The 15,532-nt window shown below is 46.3% G+C and overlaps 1 protein-coding gene across 2 annotated transcripts in view; it reads right to left on the bottom strand.

Moving 5' to 3' along the window:
* The window catches only part of GARNL3 (GTPase activating Rap/RanGAP domain like 3), a 169,055-nt gene extending 153,625 nt beyond the window's left edge, over positions 1-15,430 (bottom strand). Inside the window, exon 1 of one of the 2 annotated variants that reach the window (XM_030817844.1) lies at positions 15,215-15,430. Coding sequence is in view for 1 of the 2 variants with exons in the window: in XM_030817843.1 (XP_030673703.1) it covers positions 14,482-14,573 (92 nt within the window). In the remaining variant the exon portion in view is untranslated. Of the gene's footprint in view, positions 1-14,481; positions 14,641-15,214 lie in introns of those variants that run through there. The other variant, XM_030817843.1, reaches the window with a different exon arrangement.
* Between the last annotated feature and the right edge of the window lie 102 nt (positions 15,431-15,532).

Genomic DNA, 15,532 nt, shown 5'->3' with positions numbered 1-15,532 from the left:
ATAAGGTAGGAGAAAGGATGATTCAGTGTGGAGGTGCTTTCTCGGGGCAGTGGACCTGTAGGAGAGGACATGGGGGTATTCCCTGAGCAGCTCTCCTATGGAAAGTGTTTTTGTATGTATGTGGTTTCCTATTTGACAGAGGACAGCACTGAGAAGCATACAGTTTACAGTTTTCCCCTCCTGTGTTGTGACTCCCAAGCCCTAGGTGTGCCTTGAGTCTCACTATTGTGAGTCCAAAGGGATGGGGGTAGAGAGAAACATAGCCTACTTCACAGGCCTCTCCTCAAGGCCACAAGGAAGTAACAGCAGTCCAGAGAACTTGTATGGGAGTTGGACTGGGCCCCTCTAGCTGTGGCAGCCACAGCCAGGCCTGATGAGGCCTAATTATGAAGTCTCAAAGAGACCATACTTTGGGAGGCCGAGGTGGGCGGATCATGAGGTCAGGAGTTCGAGACCAGCCTGGCCAACATGGTGAAATCCCGTCTCTACTAAAGATACAAAAAAATTAGCCAGGCATGGTGGCATGCTCCTGTAATCCCAGCTACTCAGGAGGCTAAGGCAGGAGAATCGCTTCCTGGGAGGCAGAGGTTGCAGTGAGCTGAGATCACACCATTGCACTCTAGCTTGGGTGACAGGGTGAGACTCTCTCCTCAAAAAAAAAAAAAAAAAAAAAAAAAGGCCAGGTGCGGTGGCTCACGCCTGTAATCCCAGCACTTTGCAAGGCCGAGGTGGGTGGATCACCTGAGGTCGAGAGTTCAAGACCAGCCTGACCAACATGGAAAAACCCTGTCTCTACTAAAAATACAAAATTAGCCGGGGTGGTGGCACATGCCTGTAATCCCAGCTACTTGGGAGGCTGAGGCAGGAGAATCGCTTGAACCCGGGAGACGGAGTTTGCGGTGAGCCAAGATCGTGCCATTGCACTCCAGCCTGGGCAACAAGAGCAAAACTCCGTCTCCAGAAAAAAAAAAAAAAAAGACCACGGAAGAACACAACTGTGCCCAGAAGGCATCTCAAATGTTAGTAGGGAGACCCCTGAATGCAGCACAACAGCAAAAAGGACAAGATCTCAGTTTTGGCTCCTTCAACTTGGCAGCCACTTCACCACCCTGATCACTGACCTTCAGCCATATCCCACAGGGAACATGGGAAGCTTCAGGGAGCTACACCCACTCACTTGCACCCTTAATCTTGCACACTCCTTGTTCTGATTGTTCACTGAAAACTACCTGGACCCAGTCATAAATCATCATTCTTGCAGGTCTTCAAACCAATATCAGCTTTTGGGGTTGGAGTGATGCAGCCACCAAGTGAGCAGCAACCCCCACAGAGCTGGCGTAGTGGGAGGCTACAGTGAGCAGCCGGCTGTCAGTGGACGAATCAGGAGTGGACATCAGATTCCCTGTCACCAAATCTAAACTGGCCCCTCCCATGCACACTCCTTATATGCTATCACCTCCTACTCCATAGCCCTCATCACTGTTGGAAGTCATCCTAGTTACGCATTTGTTTATTGGGACATGGTCTATCTCCCTCCACTAGAATGTCAGCTCCATGAGGGGGCAGGAACCTCATCTGTTTTGTTCATGGTGTATCCCAAGCACTTAGCACATAGCAGTCTCCACAAATAGCTGCTGAATGAATACATGACTATGTGAATGCGAAAAGCATGAGAGAGATGTTCATCTGGCATAGGGAGAACATGTCAGGTTGATCTGGCCTTTCTTGAATGAGGTCACTGCTGGCTTCAGTCAGGCGGATGGGAAACCTGTTCCACGGCTTTACCAGTCTCTGATAGGCAGCTGCTTTGTGAGGACTGTGACAAGTACACAGGAGCAAAGACAATCCATCTGCAAAACATCAACCTGGGCTTGATCTATGGAACTGACACTGGGGAATACTTAGTGGCTGGCAGTGCTTCTAGAGACACTTTTTTCTCTGGTCATAAAATGCAAGACAGATATTTATGTCCTTACTTTCATTTGTGCTGAAACTATGCAATTGCTGACACTTATGGTTGGAAAGTCTACCTCAAGCACCCAACTGAAGCTGGACTGCCCATTTTTACCTCTTCACCCAATAAGGTGGTTCCCACATGGGCATGCCAGCTATGCAACAGCACACCCATGTACAGGGAACCTTTGGCTACTGTGTGACCAACTTTCCATCAATATGTCTCATTTATTTTTGTTATGATTGGAGAAAAATATTGTCTGTGGCAGATACTGTGGAATGACTTGCTCAATACCCACTTCAGTCCCCTTCCACTGTGCAAAAGTTGGAAAGCTAAAACTTAAATGTTCTCAACTCCTTTGCAGTTAGAGTTCTGGATGTGATTTAGATTCCACAAGTCAGATGCACTCATGAGAGACTCTGACTTGGAACTGAGTCAGTGGTGCAAAAGAGAGGATACAAGCATCATTCTGGTTTTACAGACAGTGACAAGGGTATCATGGTTCTAGAGTCAGCAGCTTCTTGATTCTCCAGCTTTCTGAAGTAGCAGTGGTGGCTCTGGGGATCCAGGCAGAGTCGGCAGCATGGGTCTGTAGTTAGTCAAGGTGCCAGGAGCTCCTTGCTTCTTGATTGATCAGCTTCTTGACATGATGTGGCAGCTTCCCTTTCCTGAAGACAGCAGAGCAGAGTGGTCCTGGGAGCTCAGACAGCAGTCGGCTCTCCAGCCCTTCCAACAAAATTGTACACACTTAATTCCCTGGATCAGTACAACATCCTTTACTGCTTATGTTGGGTAGAGTGGATTCTGTTGTCTGCAGCAGATTACTAACTGATATGCCTTTTTTAGTGTCTGTCAGATTGGATTGTGAGCTTAACAGTTTAAATGACCCTGTGCACAGCGTAGAGTAGGGCACAAATTTCTTCTTCTGGCAGAAGTAATGGATAACCTCCAGGGCAACAAAAAGAGACTGCATATTTTTATTGGAATACATAGGAATGTTGTCTTTTAGAACAAAAGAGAGCCTGCTCAAAGCACTAGGTATTTCTGCTCAAGCAGCAAAGAAATGTTGAGGAGCAACCAAAAGAATAGCACACCAGGGTTGTGTGGAGGCTCACACCTATAATCCCAGCACTTTGGGAGGCCGAAGCAAGGGGAACTGAGGCCAGGAGTTCGAGACCAGCAAGGGCAACATAGTGAGACCTTGTCTACAAAAAGTTTAGTCCTAGTTACTCAAGAGGCTGAGGTGGGAGGATCAGGTGAGAAGATCACTTGAGCCCAGAAGTTCAAAGTTACAGTGAGCTATGATCACGCCACTGTGCACCTGACTGTCTGGTCTAGAGACAATAGGTCTAGAGACCCTGTTTCTAACAGCACACTAATTGAGAATACTTCTGAGGTCACCGTTACACTGGAGTGTGATTGTGCTATCACTGGTGCTGACCTGCTTAGCATTGTTTTGAGTCTTTTCAAGTTTGTTACCAAAAATTATATTCAAAAGTGTGCAGAAAACATAAAATAGTTGAGAAATACTAGTCTAACTTAGAGATGCTTTGACATTTCCAATAACATTTTTTACTGCTCCTTATAGTAAGCCATCCTAGCTTGGAGCAGAACTAACTGTAGGAATGTACTTTCAGGTGCTGAGTCCAGCCAGTTTTAGCATACCTCATACCCCCTGTGATTTCAGGTCTAGCCAACGGCCATACGCCGAGTGAACCTAATTTCTCTGTAAATGAAACCCTGTCAACTGTGGTAAGGCTGCTGTCATATCCTCCATGAATTTTCTTTTTCATGTAAAACACTACTCTCCCATATTGATTTTTTCCCTTTTTGGATCACTTCCATCAGATATAAACATCTTTATAAAACAAGAGCTAAAAAACCCAAACAAAAACATACAAACAAAAACAAATTTTCAACTCACATTCCCTCCACCTGTGCAAAGAGTTGATTATATTCGTTGTTTCCAATCATCTCCTCTCATTATCTCTTGAAGCCAGTCCAGTGAGATTTTCACCCTCACTGTTCCAAAGAAACAGTTTTGTCAAAGGCCACCAATGGACCAATGATGCTAAACCCAGTGGTCAACTCTTAGTTCTTCATTTTGTTTGACCTATCAACATATGACACAGAAAATCACTCCCTCTTTTTCTTAAAAAAAACAAAAAACAAACAAACAAAAAAAACTATATGAATCTTACTTCCCCCAAATAAAAAAATGTCAATCATATTATGTATCCATGACACAATGATTTCACATTCAAGTCTCAAGTCTACATTTCACTTGAGATTTATATGAACAATTAATCAAAGTCTACCAAATCACAGGTTACCTTTCCTGACTAATAAAGTTTCTGTAGTGATTCTCTTTCCTAACATCTCCTGATATTCCTTTTTTCCACAAAATTTTTATGTTTCCCTATTTCACTGTGATTCACAGTCACATTAAATAACAAAGCTAAACAAAACAAAAACCTTGGTGCATTCTTTCAAACGTTTCCTACCTGAGGATCCATATCTGCTCTGTCCTAAGGCAGCCACCAACCACAGGTGGCTACTCAGCACTTAAAATGTGGCTAGCCTGAAGTGAGATGTGCTATAAGTATAAAATGCATACTAGATTTTGAAGACAGTATGGGAAAAAAGGAAACTTTCTCAATAATTTGGCCACTAGAATTTTTAAATTACATATGCAATTCTGTACCCTGGCTATTGCCAGAAGCTGCTTATTTCTCTTCACTTAACACATATGTATATGCTAGGTATCTTTCCAAGCAGAAATATAAATTCTAACAGATTATTTATATTATATTGACATACTTCTGATGGACTTAAAAATAAAACTTTTATAAGTGCTATGGTCTAATGTCTGTGTCTCTCCAAAATTCATATGTTGAAACTTAATCCCCAACGTGATAGTATTAAGAGGTGGGGTCTTTGGGAGGACACGAGGGGTCAGCTCTCATGAATATGTCCTTTTGTGTCCGTATAACAGAATCCCAAGAGAGCTTATTCACCTCTTCTACCACATGAGGACACAAAAGGCGCTGTAACAGGCCCTCACCAGACACCAAATCTGCTGGTACCTGGATCTTGGACTTTACAGCCTCCAGAAGTGTGAACAATAAATTTCTGTTGTTTATAAATTACTCAATCTAAAGGATTTTGCTTTAGCAGCCCAAATGGACTAGGGCAACAAGCAATCCTACAGTGAATAGCCTTCTTCTTAAATCTCTTTGGGCAGTCACACCTCATTGCTAACTCATACTTGCTTACTGTCCTCTAAGATCCTAGCTCTAGAGACAACCAGATGTGGGGTTTCTATTTTCCCACATCTCTACACTCTCTGCCTCTGTATATCTCTGCATGCCGCTGTAGAACTTCTCCTCCCAGGAAAACCAGCCGTGAGTCTCACTGTAAAGGACAAATCTTTTATAATTTTCCTACAGCACTGTTTGTCAGACTTTATCTCTCTTAAGATCTTTAACTCTAGAAACCAGACAACCAAGCATAATCTCTCATATTAACCTTCTAAAGCAAAACTAATTTGACTATTGTCTTCCTCCAAGAAAGGAAGCTGGTTTGCATTAATTTAAAATCTTAGTGAATAATAAAAGTTGTTTTTTCTCTGCTCTTAGGAGAACAGACATAATATGAAAATTAATTTTCTTCTGCTGGCCCTAAGAGCCCATTATGTCAGCCCAATACAAGACAGCTTTTAATAGTCTTTCCCAAGAAGACTGTTGTTTTTCCAAAAGAAAACTGACAGCAGCAGATTTATTTGTGATTAAATACTTAAGGGCCTGATACAAAAAAAAGAGTAATAACCTAACACAGAGGAATGAAGACTGTGAAAAAAGCTCACGTTAAAATATTTGTTCACAAAACTACCTGAAAAAAAGAAAGTCTGGAAAACTACAAGAAAAACAAACTCTAAGAGTCCCAAGAAACATACGGAAGAAGAAAAGGAGGCACCCCGATGCATAATGGATAACTGCTCTTTTCTGAACTTATCTTGGCCTGGAAAGCAACATTCAGGAACAAGAAAGCATTTGTCTTGGCATCGAATTTGTTCTCACAAGGCGTGGGTTCTATGCATTACTAATAAGGAAACCACCATGTACAGAGCAATATTTGGGAAAGTAGAAAATATGTTTTCCATTTGTAATTCAAAATCTTCTGTCTATGGTAGGGCTCTGCACCCACAGTGGCTAAACTTAGCAAGCATAATTTAACCACTTAACTAAGGCAGTCTTTTACAACAAAAACTAAAAAAAATACAGAAACCCCAATTCTGTGACCCTGGGTGGCATCTGGGTATCCATATTTTGGAAAACCATTCCAGATATAATGACTTTTTTTTTCTGCCAACCCACTATCAATTCCCTTCTTCTGGTAATAGCACTGTGGTTTTCCTTTGAGAAATCGCTACCTCTTGGTCTTTGTGAATGGAAGATTTCAGCATGTGACCAGGCCCAGCCAATCAGCATGTTTCACCCTCTTCTAGCCAAAGCAATTGGTTCAAGGATAACCATGGAACCCAAGAGAGCCAATGAATGTCAACTCAGGGACATATGCTAGAATTATTATTGTTATTGTTATTTTAAGAGACAGGGTTTCACTCTGTCACCCAGGCTGGAGTGCAGTGGCATGATCCTGGCTCACTGTAGCCTCAAGCTCCTACTCTAGTGATCCTCTCATCTCAGCCCCCTGAGTAGTTGGGACTACAGGCATGCAACACCATGCCCAACCAATTTTTATTTTATTTTTTATTTTCTTTTGAGACAAGGTCTTGCTCTGTCACCCAGGCCGGAGTGTAGTGGTATAATCATGAGTCACTGAAACCTCGATCTCCTGGACTCAAAAATTTTGGGATTACAGGCACAAGCCACCATGCCAAGTCATATGCTAGAATTATTGAGAAAGCAGCACTATATTTCTGCTGGAATCCTACATTGAAAGTAAGTCTGGAGTAGTTAACTTTCTTTGCCTCGATGAGGAAAGGCCTTGAGAATAAAGTCAACTCAGAAGATGAAGACTACTAATATCATTATTTAAGCACCTGGAGCCATCTTTTCCTAACGCTTGGTCTACCCCAGCATTTTGCAATTGCAGGAACCAATAACTCTCCTTTGCTTGTCATTCATAGCTTTTGACAATATTAAGAAAAAATTTAACTACTGGTAAGGCACTGATATCAGCCAATCAGGAAAGATGCTAATGCAGGCTGGGCATGGTGCCTCATGCCTATAATCCTAGTGCTTTGATAGGCCAAGGTGGAAGGATCACTTGAGCCTAGGAGTTCGAGGCCAGCCTGGGCAACACAGGAAGACCTCATTTCTACAAAAAAATTTAAAAATTAGCCAGGAGTAGTTGTGCATACTTGTAGTTCTAGCTACTTAGGAGGCCGAGGCAGGAGGATCATTGAGCCCAGGAGTTCAAGGCTGCAGTGAGCTATGATCATACCACTGTACTCCAGCCTGGGCAACAGAGTGAGACTCTGTCTTTTAAAAAGACAAAAAGAAAGGATGTTGATGAGTTACTATTCCTGCTTCAGTAGCTGAAGGAGAAGGGTTCAATGGTGATTACAAGTGGGTAAGAGCCACCTGACAAGGCTACACCTGGAATCAGCCTACGAACATTGGTACTACAAGTGGCCATGAGAGCATCATGAGTGATGGGTGGCAAGAATAATGAGGCAAGCTTTGACTTCACTCTCAGGGAAAGATAATGCAGCTGCTCAATACTAAAAAGGCTTGCTTTATGAAGTGGTGGGCTCCTGGACCTTAGATGTAAGAAACAGAAGCCAGATGATCAACTACAAAGGTTGTTGCAGGAAAGATTCTGGTATTACTCAGAGGGTGGGTTTTCGAAGTACTGTATGTCCCTGGGCCAGCAGTATGGCATTACTTATGAGCGTGTTAAAAACAGATTCAGAGAACCCACTGATGACCTTGTGAATCAGAATCTCTGGGGGTGGGGCCCAGGCAACTGTGTTTTAAGAAGCCCTCCTCCTGTCTATGCTCTGTTTGAGAACTGTATTAGCAATCTGACTCAGTTTCATGAGCCCCATTCCACAGATTCCGACTAAGTAGATTTGGGGTGAGGCTTGAGAATTTGTATTTCTAACAAGATCTTAGGGAATGCTGATGCTGCTGGTCCAGGGACCACACTTTGAGAAGCACTGTCTGAGCAGTTGACCTAGGTGATGTCTAAAGTTCCATTCAAAGTTGAGATTATTTGATCTTCAGGATTTACCTCACAAATTCAATCCTACTAATATATAACCCTGTTAATGTGGTAGCTCATATGTGGTTTGGCCTCTATGAAATATTGCAGCCAAAATGACACAGCTCAGCAATCGAAAATAATTTAAAATAACTCTGGTTCATCAATTGCTTGATCACCACAAAGGGACAAAAGACAACAGATATATGTCTTAAAATATTGTTTGCCTGGCCAGGCATGGTGGCTCACGCCTGTAATCCCAGCACTTCGGGAGACCGAGGCAGGCGGATCACGAGGTCAGGAGATCTAGACCATCCTGGCTAATACAGTGAAACCCCGTCTCTACTAAAAATACCAAAAAAAAAAAAAAAAAATTAGCTGGACGTGGTGGTGGGCGCCTGTAGTCCCAGCTACTAGGAAAGCTGAGGCAGGAGAATGGCGTGAGCCCGGAAGGCAGAGCTTGCAGTGAGCTGAGATCGCACCACTGCACTCCAGCCTGGGCGACAAAGCAAGACTCTGTCTCAAAAAAAAAAAAAAAAAAAAAAAAAAAAAAATATATATATATATATATATATATATATGTGTATACATATATATATGTGTGTATACATATATATGTGTGTATACATATATATACACACACATACACACATATGTATATATTATATATGTGTGTATATATGTATATATTATATATGTGTGTATATATATGTGTATATATATTATATATGTGTGTATATATACATATATATGTGTGTGTATATATATATCATTTGCCTGTATTAGCCTCCCTCACACAAAGTAGGTTTTCCTGTATGTTTCACCTCTAAACACCCCTAAAAGTTTTGTTCAGCCAATTTTAACCATTTCCCTAGGTACCTATTGTCCTTTTCCTCACCTCCTCTCTTCCTAAATCTGCAGCTCAAAAATGCAACAAAGCAAAGCGGAACCTTATTCTGAGGGCAGGGAAGGAGGAAAAACTGAATAGGCAAAGCCGAAGTTTCAATCAGGCAAGGGGAGGAAAAGGTTGAGAAGAATTTTTATGTAAATGTCTTTTTTTTTTTTTTTTTTTTTTTTTTTGTGAGATGGAGTTTCACTCTTGTTGCCCAGGCTGGAGTGCAATGGCACGATCTTGGCTCCCTGCAACCTCTGCCTCCTGGGTTCATGCGATTCTCTTGCCTCAGCCTCCTGAGTAGCTGGGATTACAGGCATGCGTCACCACGCCGGCTAATTTTGTATTTTTAGTAGAGACGGGGTTTCTCCATGTTGGTCAGGCTCGAACCCCCGACCTCAGGTGATCTGCCTGCCTCGGCCTCCCAAAGTGCTGGGATTACAGGCATGAGCCACCACGCCCGGCTGAATGTTAGTTACCATTTACTAAAGCTTTGTGCCAGGTACTGTTTTTTAGCACTTTGCATAAATTAGTTCATTTAAAGCTGACAGCAATACTTTGAGGCAGGTCATTTTATAAAGGAGTTAACCAAGGCTCAGAGGGGTTACGCAACTTGTCCAAGTTCACAAGTGGTGAGTGAAAAGACAGAAACTTGAACCAAGTCTGTCTCACTCCAAAGCCCTTGTTCTTTAACACTATCTGATGTGCCTTCCTACAAAATGATGGCAAATACATCCAGGGCAAGTGGTTTAACAGCATAAGTGTCTTACTCTACTGCATCCAGGTTTCCCAGCTACTCTCTCACTGCCCCTGCCTGGAGGCCTAATGCCTGGGGCTATTCCCATCGCCTTTACATTAATCCGTTTGCTGTGTCTGCAGGCTAGTTAGTTATCAGAGCTGACATCAGATATTTAGCCAACAGAGTTGCCAAAGTGAAAATAAGGCCTTTCTTCTCCTGATGCCAACAAGATGCTTAGGTAAATATGGCTAAACCAGATTCTGAAAGGCCCTAAACATGAGGCATTTAAACTGCTGGGTATGGTGGCTCAAGCCTGTAACCCAGCACTTTGGGAAGCCAAGGCAGGGGCATAGCTTGAGGCCAGGATTTTGAGATCAGCCTGGGAAACAAAGTGAGATCAAGTCTCTACACAAAATTTTAAAAATTAGCTGGGCATGGTGGCGCTCACCTGTAGTCTCAACTACTCGGGAGGCTGGGGTTGGAGAATCGCTTGAGTCCAAGAGTTCAAGGATGCAATGAGCTATGATTGTGCCACTGCACTCCAGCCTGGGCAATAGAGTGAGACTTTGTCTCAAAAATAAATGAATAAATAAATAAAATTGATACAACAGGAAATGAGAAAGAATTCAGGACTCTGGATAAGGGAGGCTAATCTGGTAACAGGCCCACAATTGAGGCAGGCGCTGTTGCCTCTGAAGCACCTGCAGAGCTTTCTGAACATCCACAGGCCCAGTGCCACTCTGGACTTTCTCAATCAACAGGCCTGGAGCAGGGGCACCCATATGCACCTGTATGGCTAAGATGGTCCACAGGTGATTCTGACGCACAGTCAGGGTTGTGAGGTAACTTGGATTAATGAATTAAGGAGGTAGATTTTTGAGGCAACAAAAATAAGGGGAGAAGGTATAAACAGATGAATATTTATCTGTTTTAAGTTAAGGAATTCACTTTTACCTAAGCATGAACAGGGCCAGGCACAGTGACTCACACCTGTAATCCCAGCACTTTGGGAGGCCGAGGCGGGTGGATCACTTGAGGTCAGGAGTTTGAGACCAGCCTGGCCATCATGGTGAAACCCCGTCTCTACTAAAAAATACAAAAGTTAGCCGACTGTGGTGGCATGCGCCTGTAATCCCAGCTACTCAAGGCTGAGGCAGAAGAATCGCTTGAACCCAGGAGGCGGAGGTTGCAGTGAGCCGAGATTGAGCCACTGTCCTCCAGCCTGGGTGACAGAGCAAGACTGTGCCTCAAAAAAAAAAAAAAAAAAAAAAAAGCATAAACAGGAGGAAGATCTGACTAAATTTTAAAACAACAACCACAATTTTAAAAAGCTTTATCAGAAACATAAAGAAAATAAAAAGGCAAATAATAAACTGGAAAAAGTATTTGCTATATATTTGACCCAAACAATTAATTTCCTTAATAAATAAATAAAAAGTGCTTCAATTCAATAAGGAAAGCATAAGCATTCCAAAGGAAAATAGACAAAGTGTATGCATCTATATTTCATAAAAATAAGTACAAATTATGGATAAATATAAGGAAAAGTTTCACCTCACTATGAAACAAAGAAATTCAAATTAAAACAAGGTACCACTTTGGCAAATATTTATAAATGGTAATGCCTAGTATTGAGAGTGGGGAAAAACAGGCACACTCATATGCCCTTGGGGGACTATAAATTGGTACAACTCTCTGGTGGGCAATTTAGCATTATGCTTCAAAAGGCTTTAAAATGTTCATTTTCTTTGATCCAATAACTCCCATCACTTCTATAAATTTATGATGACCTCTTTATAAAAGTTGACCTCTTCATAGCAAACAAATGCACATGGATTTACAGCCTCTTTAGTAAGAGTGAAAAACTATAAGTAAACTACATATGTCCAATAAATAAATGGTAATATATCCATATGACAGAATACCAGGTAGCAATTTAAAATAGATTTCAGAAATGTTTAAGGATGTGTGGAAATCCTTACACTATATTAAGTGGAAAAGCAAGTTAAAACATTAATATAAATATACACATACATAGTTAAGAAAAAAGGCTAGTTAATACCTAGTGGTATTATGGGTAAATAAAAATTTAATTATCCTTTTATATTTTTCTTGATTTTTCAGATTTCTTCTCACAAACACAAATTAGTTTTATTTTATTTTATTGAGATACGGTCTTGCTCTGTTGCCCAGGCTGGGGTGCAGTGATGCAATCACAGCTCACTGTAACCTCAAACTCCTGGGCTCAAGTGATCCTCCTGACTCAGCCTCTGGAGTAGCTGAGACTACAGGCATGTGCCCCTATGCCTGGCTAATTTCTTTTAATTTTTGTAGGGATGGGGTCTTGCTATGTAGCCCAGGCTAGTCTTGAACTCCTGAGGCCTCAAGTGGTCCTCGTGCCTCAGCCTCCCAATGCACTGAGTATAGGTGTGAGCTGCTATGCCCAGCCACAAATTAGTTTTGTCTTGTTTTGTTTTGTTTTGAGATGGAGTCTCACTCTTGTGGCCCAGGCTGGAGTGCAGTGGCGCAATCTCAGCTCACTACAACCTCTGCCTCCTGGGTTCAAACAACTCTCCTACGTCAGCCTGCTCAGTAGTTGGGATTACAGGCACCCACCACCACACCCGGCTAATTTTTGTATTTTTAGTAGAGATGGGGTCTCACCATGTTGTGCCAAGCTGGTCTCAAACTCCTGACCTCAAATGATCCATCCGCCTTGGCTTCCCAAAGTACTGGGATTACAGGCATGAGCCACTGCGCCTAGCCCACAAATTAGTTTTATACTCAGAAAAAATGATAATCATTATTATCCTACAGCTGATAAGATAATGTCATGGAGTATCAAATAGAGAATAAGAAAACTCTGGAGGCCAGGAAATCATTAGTCTTTCAGGTGTAAGGTTATAAAGACAAAGGAGAGGGTAATAAAAGTGGGAATTCAAAGGAAAACATTTTCTAAACTGGCACTGCCCAATATGGTAGACTTTAGTCCTAGGCGGTTAAATTAATTAAAGCTAAATAAAATGTAAAATTCAGTTCCTTAGTTCAAGTAGCCACATTACAAGTGCTGCATGGCCACAGGTGGCTAGAGGCTACCATAACAGACAGCATGGATTATATGTTTCCATCACTGTGGAAAATTCCATGGGACAGCGCTGCTCCATGCATTCCACTTCAGGCCTGAGGGATCCAGCTTCCGGCTTGTCTCTTCAGCCTCATCCCCTGGTTCAGTTTCTCACATCCTTCATGCTCCAGCAACAGGCATGTAAGCACCATGAGCACAAAGACCGTATCTGTCTGGTTCTCCAAGTCTAGTGGGGGAGACATACTACCTGGGTAACTACACGCAGTGTTATGTGGCCTTGAAGACAGGTGCGCAGATTATTAACACAGCAAAGAGCTCAATCTGGGGTTCAAGGAAGACTTCCGAAGGAGGAGGGGTGGGCGTATACAGAGAGGAAAGGAAAGAAAATTCTAAGTAGACAGAAGAGTATGATATGAATAAGGGCCCAGAAGAGAAACAGTGCAGCACAAGGGAGGAAGCACTAGCGGGTCAGACACTGACTCATACAACACACAGTTGATGTCCCATGGGCCAGGCCTGAGACAGCTCTGGGCACCCAGCAGTGACCAGGCCAGCTCTGTTCCCTGCCCTCGCGATGCTTATATGCCAGGCTCACCAGTACTGCTGGAGCGCCAAGGGTGAAGCAGGGAATGCCAAGAACTGAGGATGGAGGGAAAAGGCCAAGTCGAGGGCCCCGCACCTCACCTTAAGGATCCTGGTTAGTTTGCTTTTTATCCTAGCAATAGAATCCTCTTATTGGCCTCAGTGCCGGTCGGAGTCCACATCCTTCTCTCTCTCTGTCCCCCACTCTGGTCCCTACCACTGCTGCGGGTGATGGGGAGCTCCTCAACGGGTGTTGGCCGCGAAGGGCACAGTCATGGCTTTAGGGAGACCCCTTTCGCGGCCGGCTGGGGTGTGGATTTCAGAGGTGTCAGAACAGAGACGGGAAGTGTGGCTGAGAGGACGCTGGAGTCATCTCCAAGACCTGAGAAAATGGTAGGGCCGACTTGAGCGACGTCGAAGCAGGAGAATCCGTTCCAAGTTCAGGGAATGCCAGGGAAGCTGAGGGAGGGCACGCGCCCGGGCGGCGGTCGTCCCGTGAGAGGCCCCGGGGGAAGAGCAGCCGAGGGGCGCCGGCGGCCCAGGCAGAGGCCAGCGTCGCGAGGGAGAGGGGCGCGCGGGCCGCGGGCGCCAGGCCGAGCCGGGCCGCGGAGGCAGCAGGTGTGCAGCTGCCAGGGCACGCGGGCGCCGGAAGGAAGCCTCCAGTGGACGGAGGGGTGAGCTCCCGACCTTGCCCTTGAGGGTTTACCAGAGGTGGGCAGGGCACGTTCTCCTCAGCTCATGCCCCGCCGAAGCCGCGGGCGTGCGGGGCCTGCCACTGGACCGACGCTTCTGGACGCCCGACACCCGTCCCTGCACCTCCCGCGCGACGGCCCGGCCCCTCCCACAGCCCACGGCCGCTCAGCCCGGGCTCCGCGCCCGGTCTCCTCAGAACCTCCGCCGACCCTTCCCACGCCACGGCCTCGCCCCGCTGTCCCTTTACATCGCCATCCCCCCACGTGGCCAGCACCCCGTCCGGCCGCACCCCTCCCCGGCCGCAGTACCTTGGGCTCTCGAAGCTGCACCCCCTGCGCCGCAGCGCCGCCCTCTTCTGCCGCAGGATCGCAGCGGCCACCCCGCCGGGCTCCGGCTCCATCGCCCCGGGCGGGGGCCGCGGGCTCGGGCGCACTCGGGTGGGCTCGGGCCTCGGCCGGCCGCTCGGCTCGCGCGCCGCAGCCCACGTCCCGCCCCACGCCCCTCGCTGGACCCAGGCCCCGCCCCGGCCCCGCCCCGAACCACGGCCCAGCCCGCGTCGCGCCTCTCATCCTGGCTCAGGCCCCGCCCCAGCCCCGCCCCGAACCCCAGCCTGCCCGGACGCTCCGCTGGGCCCAAGCCCCGCCCCACGATCATTCACCTTGGTCCCGGCCCCGCCCCGCGGCCGCTCAGCCTGTTACAGACCCCGCCCCGTGCCCGCTCAGCCTTTTACAGGCCCCGCCCCGGCCCCGCTCCCAACTCCAGCTCTGCTTCCCCCGCGCCCTCGGCCCAGAGCAGGCCCCGCCCACGCCCCGCCCACGCCCCGCCCCGCGCTCCGGTAACGCCCCTCCCGCGCCAGCCCCGCAGGGGTCTTGCCGCCGGCTTTCTGCTCCTCTGCGGGGCCCACAGGCCCAAAACGCCCACCCTAACCTCGACTGTCCCGTCCACGACCCCGCCCCTCCTGCTGCTTGCCCCTCGGCACAGACCCAGGCCCTGCTCACCTACCCCTGCACTACTGAGCTCGCGCAAGGCCCTCGCCCTCACCTCAAACCTCTGCTTCCTCGAGCGTCGTCCCTTGGAGTTCGGCCTCTCCTCGCCTCAGCACCTCCTGGCCCTTTCTATATTAGCTCCGCCCCTCGGGCCCTCCTTTCCCATGTCCCGTCCACAGGTATGGCTCCGCCCCCAGGAGCCCGCCTTTTCCCTTCGAAGCCCCCACTCCTTGCCCGGACCAGACCCAGCTCCACCGCCTGCTCAGTTCTGCTCTGACAGGGCCCGCCACAGCCCCGCCCAGCCACGAGAGGCCCCGCCCGCACTCGGTGGCCCCGCCCAACCACTCCCTCCTCCCGCGCCCTCGCCCAGCCT

Source organism: Nomascus leucogenys, chromosome 8, assembly GCF_006542625.1.
Source record: "Nomascus leucogenys isolate Asia chromosome 8, Asia_NLE_v1, whole genome shotgun sequence".
Classification (NCBI taxonomy): domain Eukaryota; kingdom Metazoa; phylum Chordata; class Mammalia; order Primates; family Hylobatidae; genus Nomascus; species Nomascus leucogenys.
This window is presented reverse-complemented; position numbering and strand designations above follow the sequence as displayed.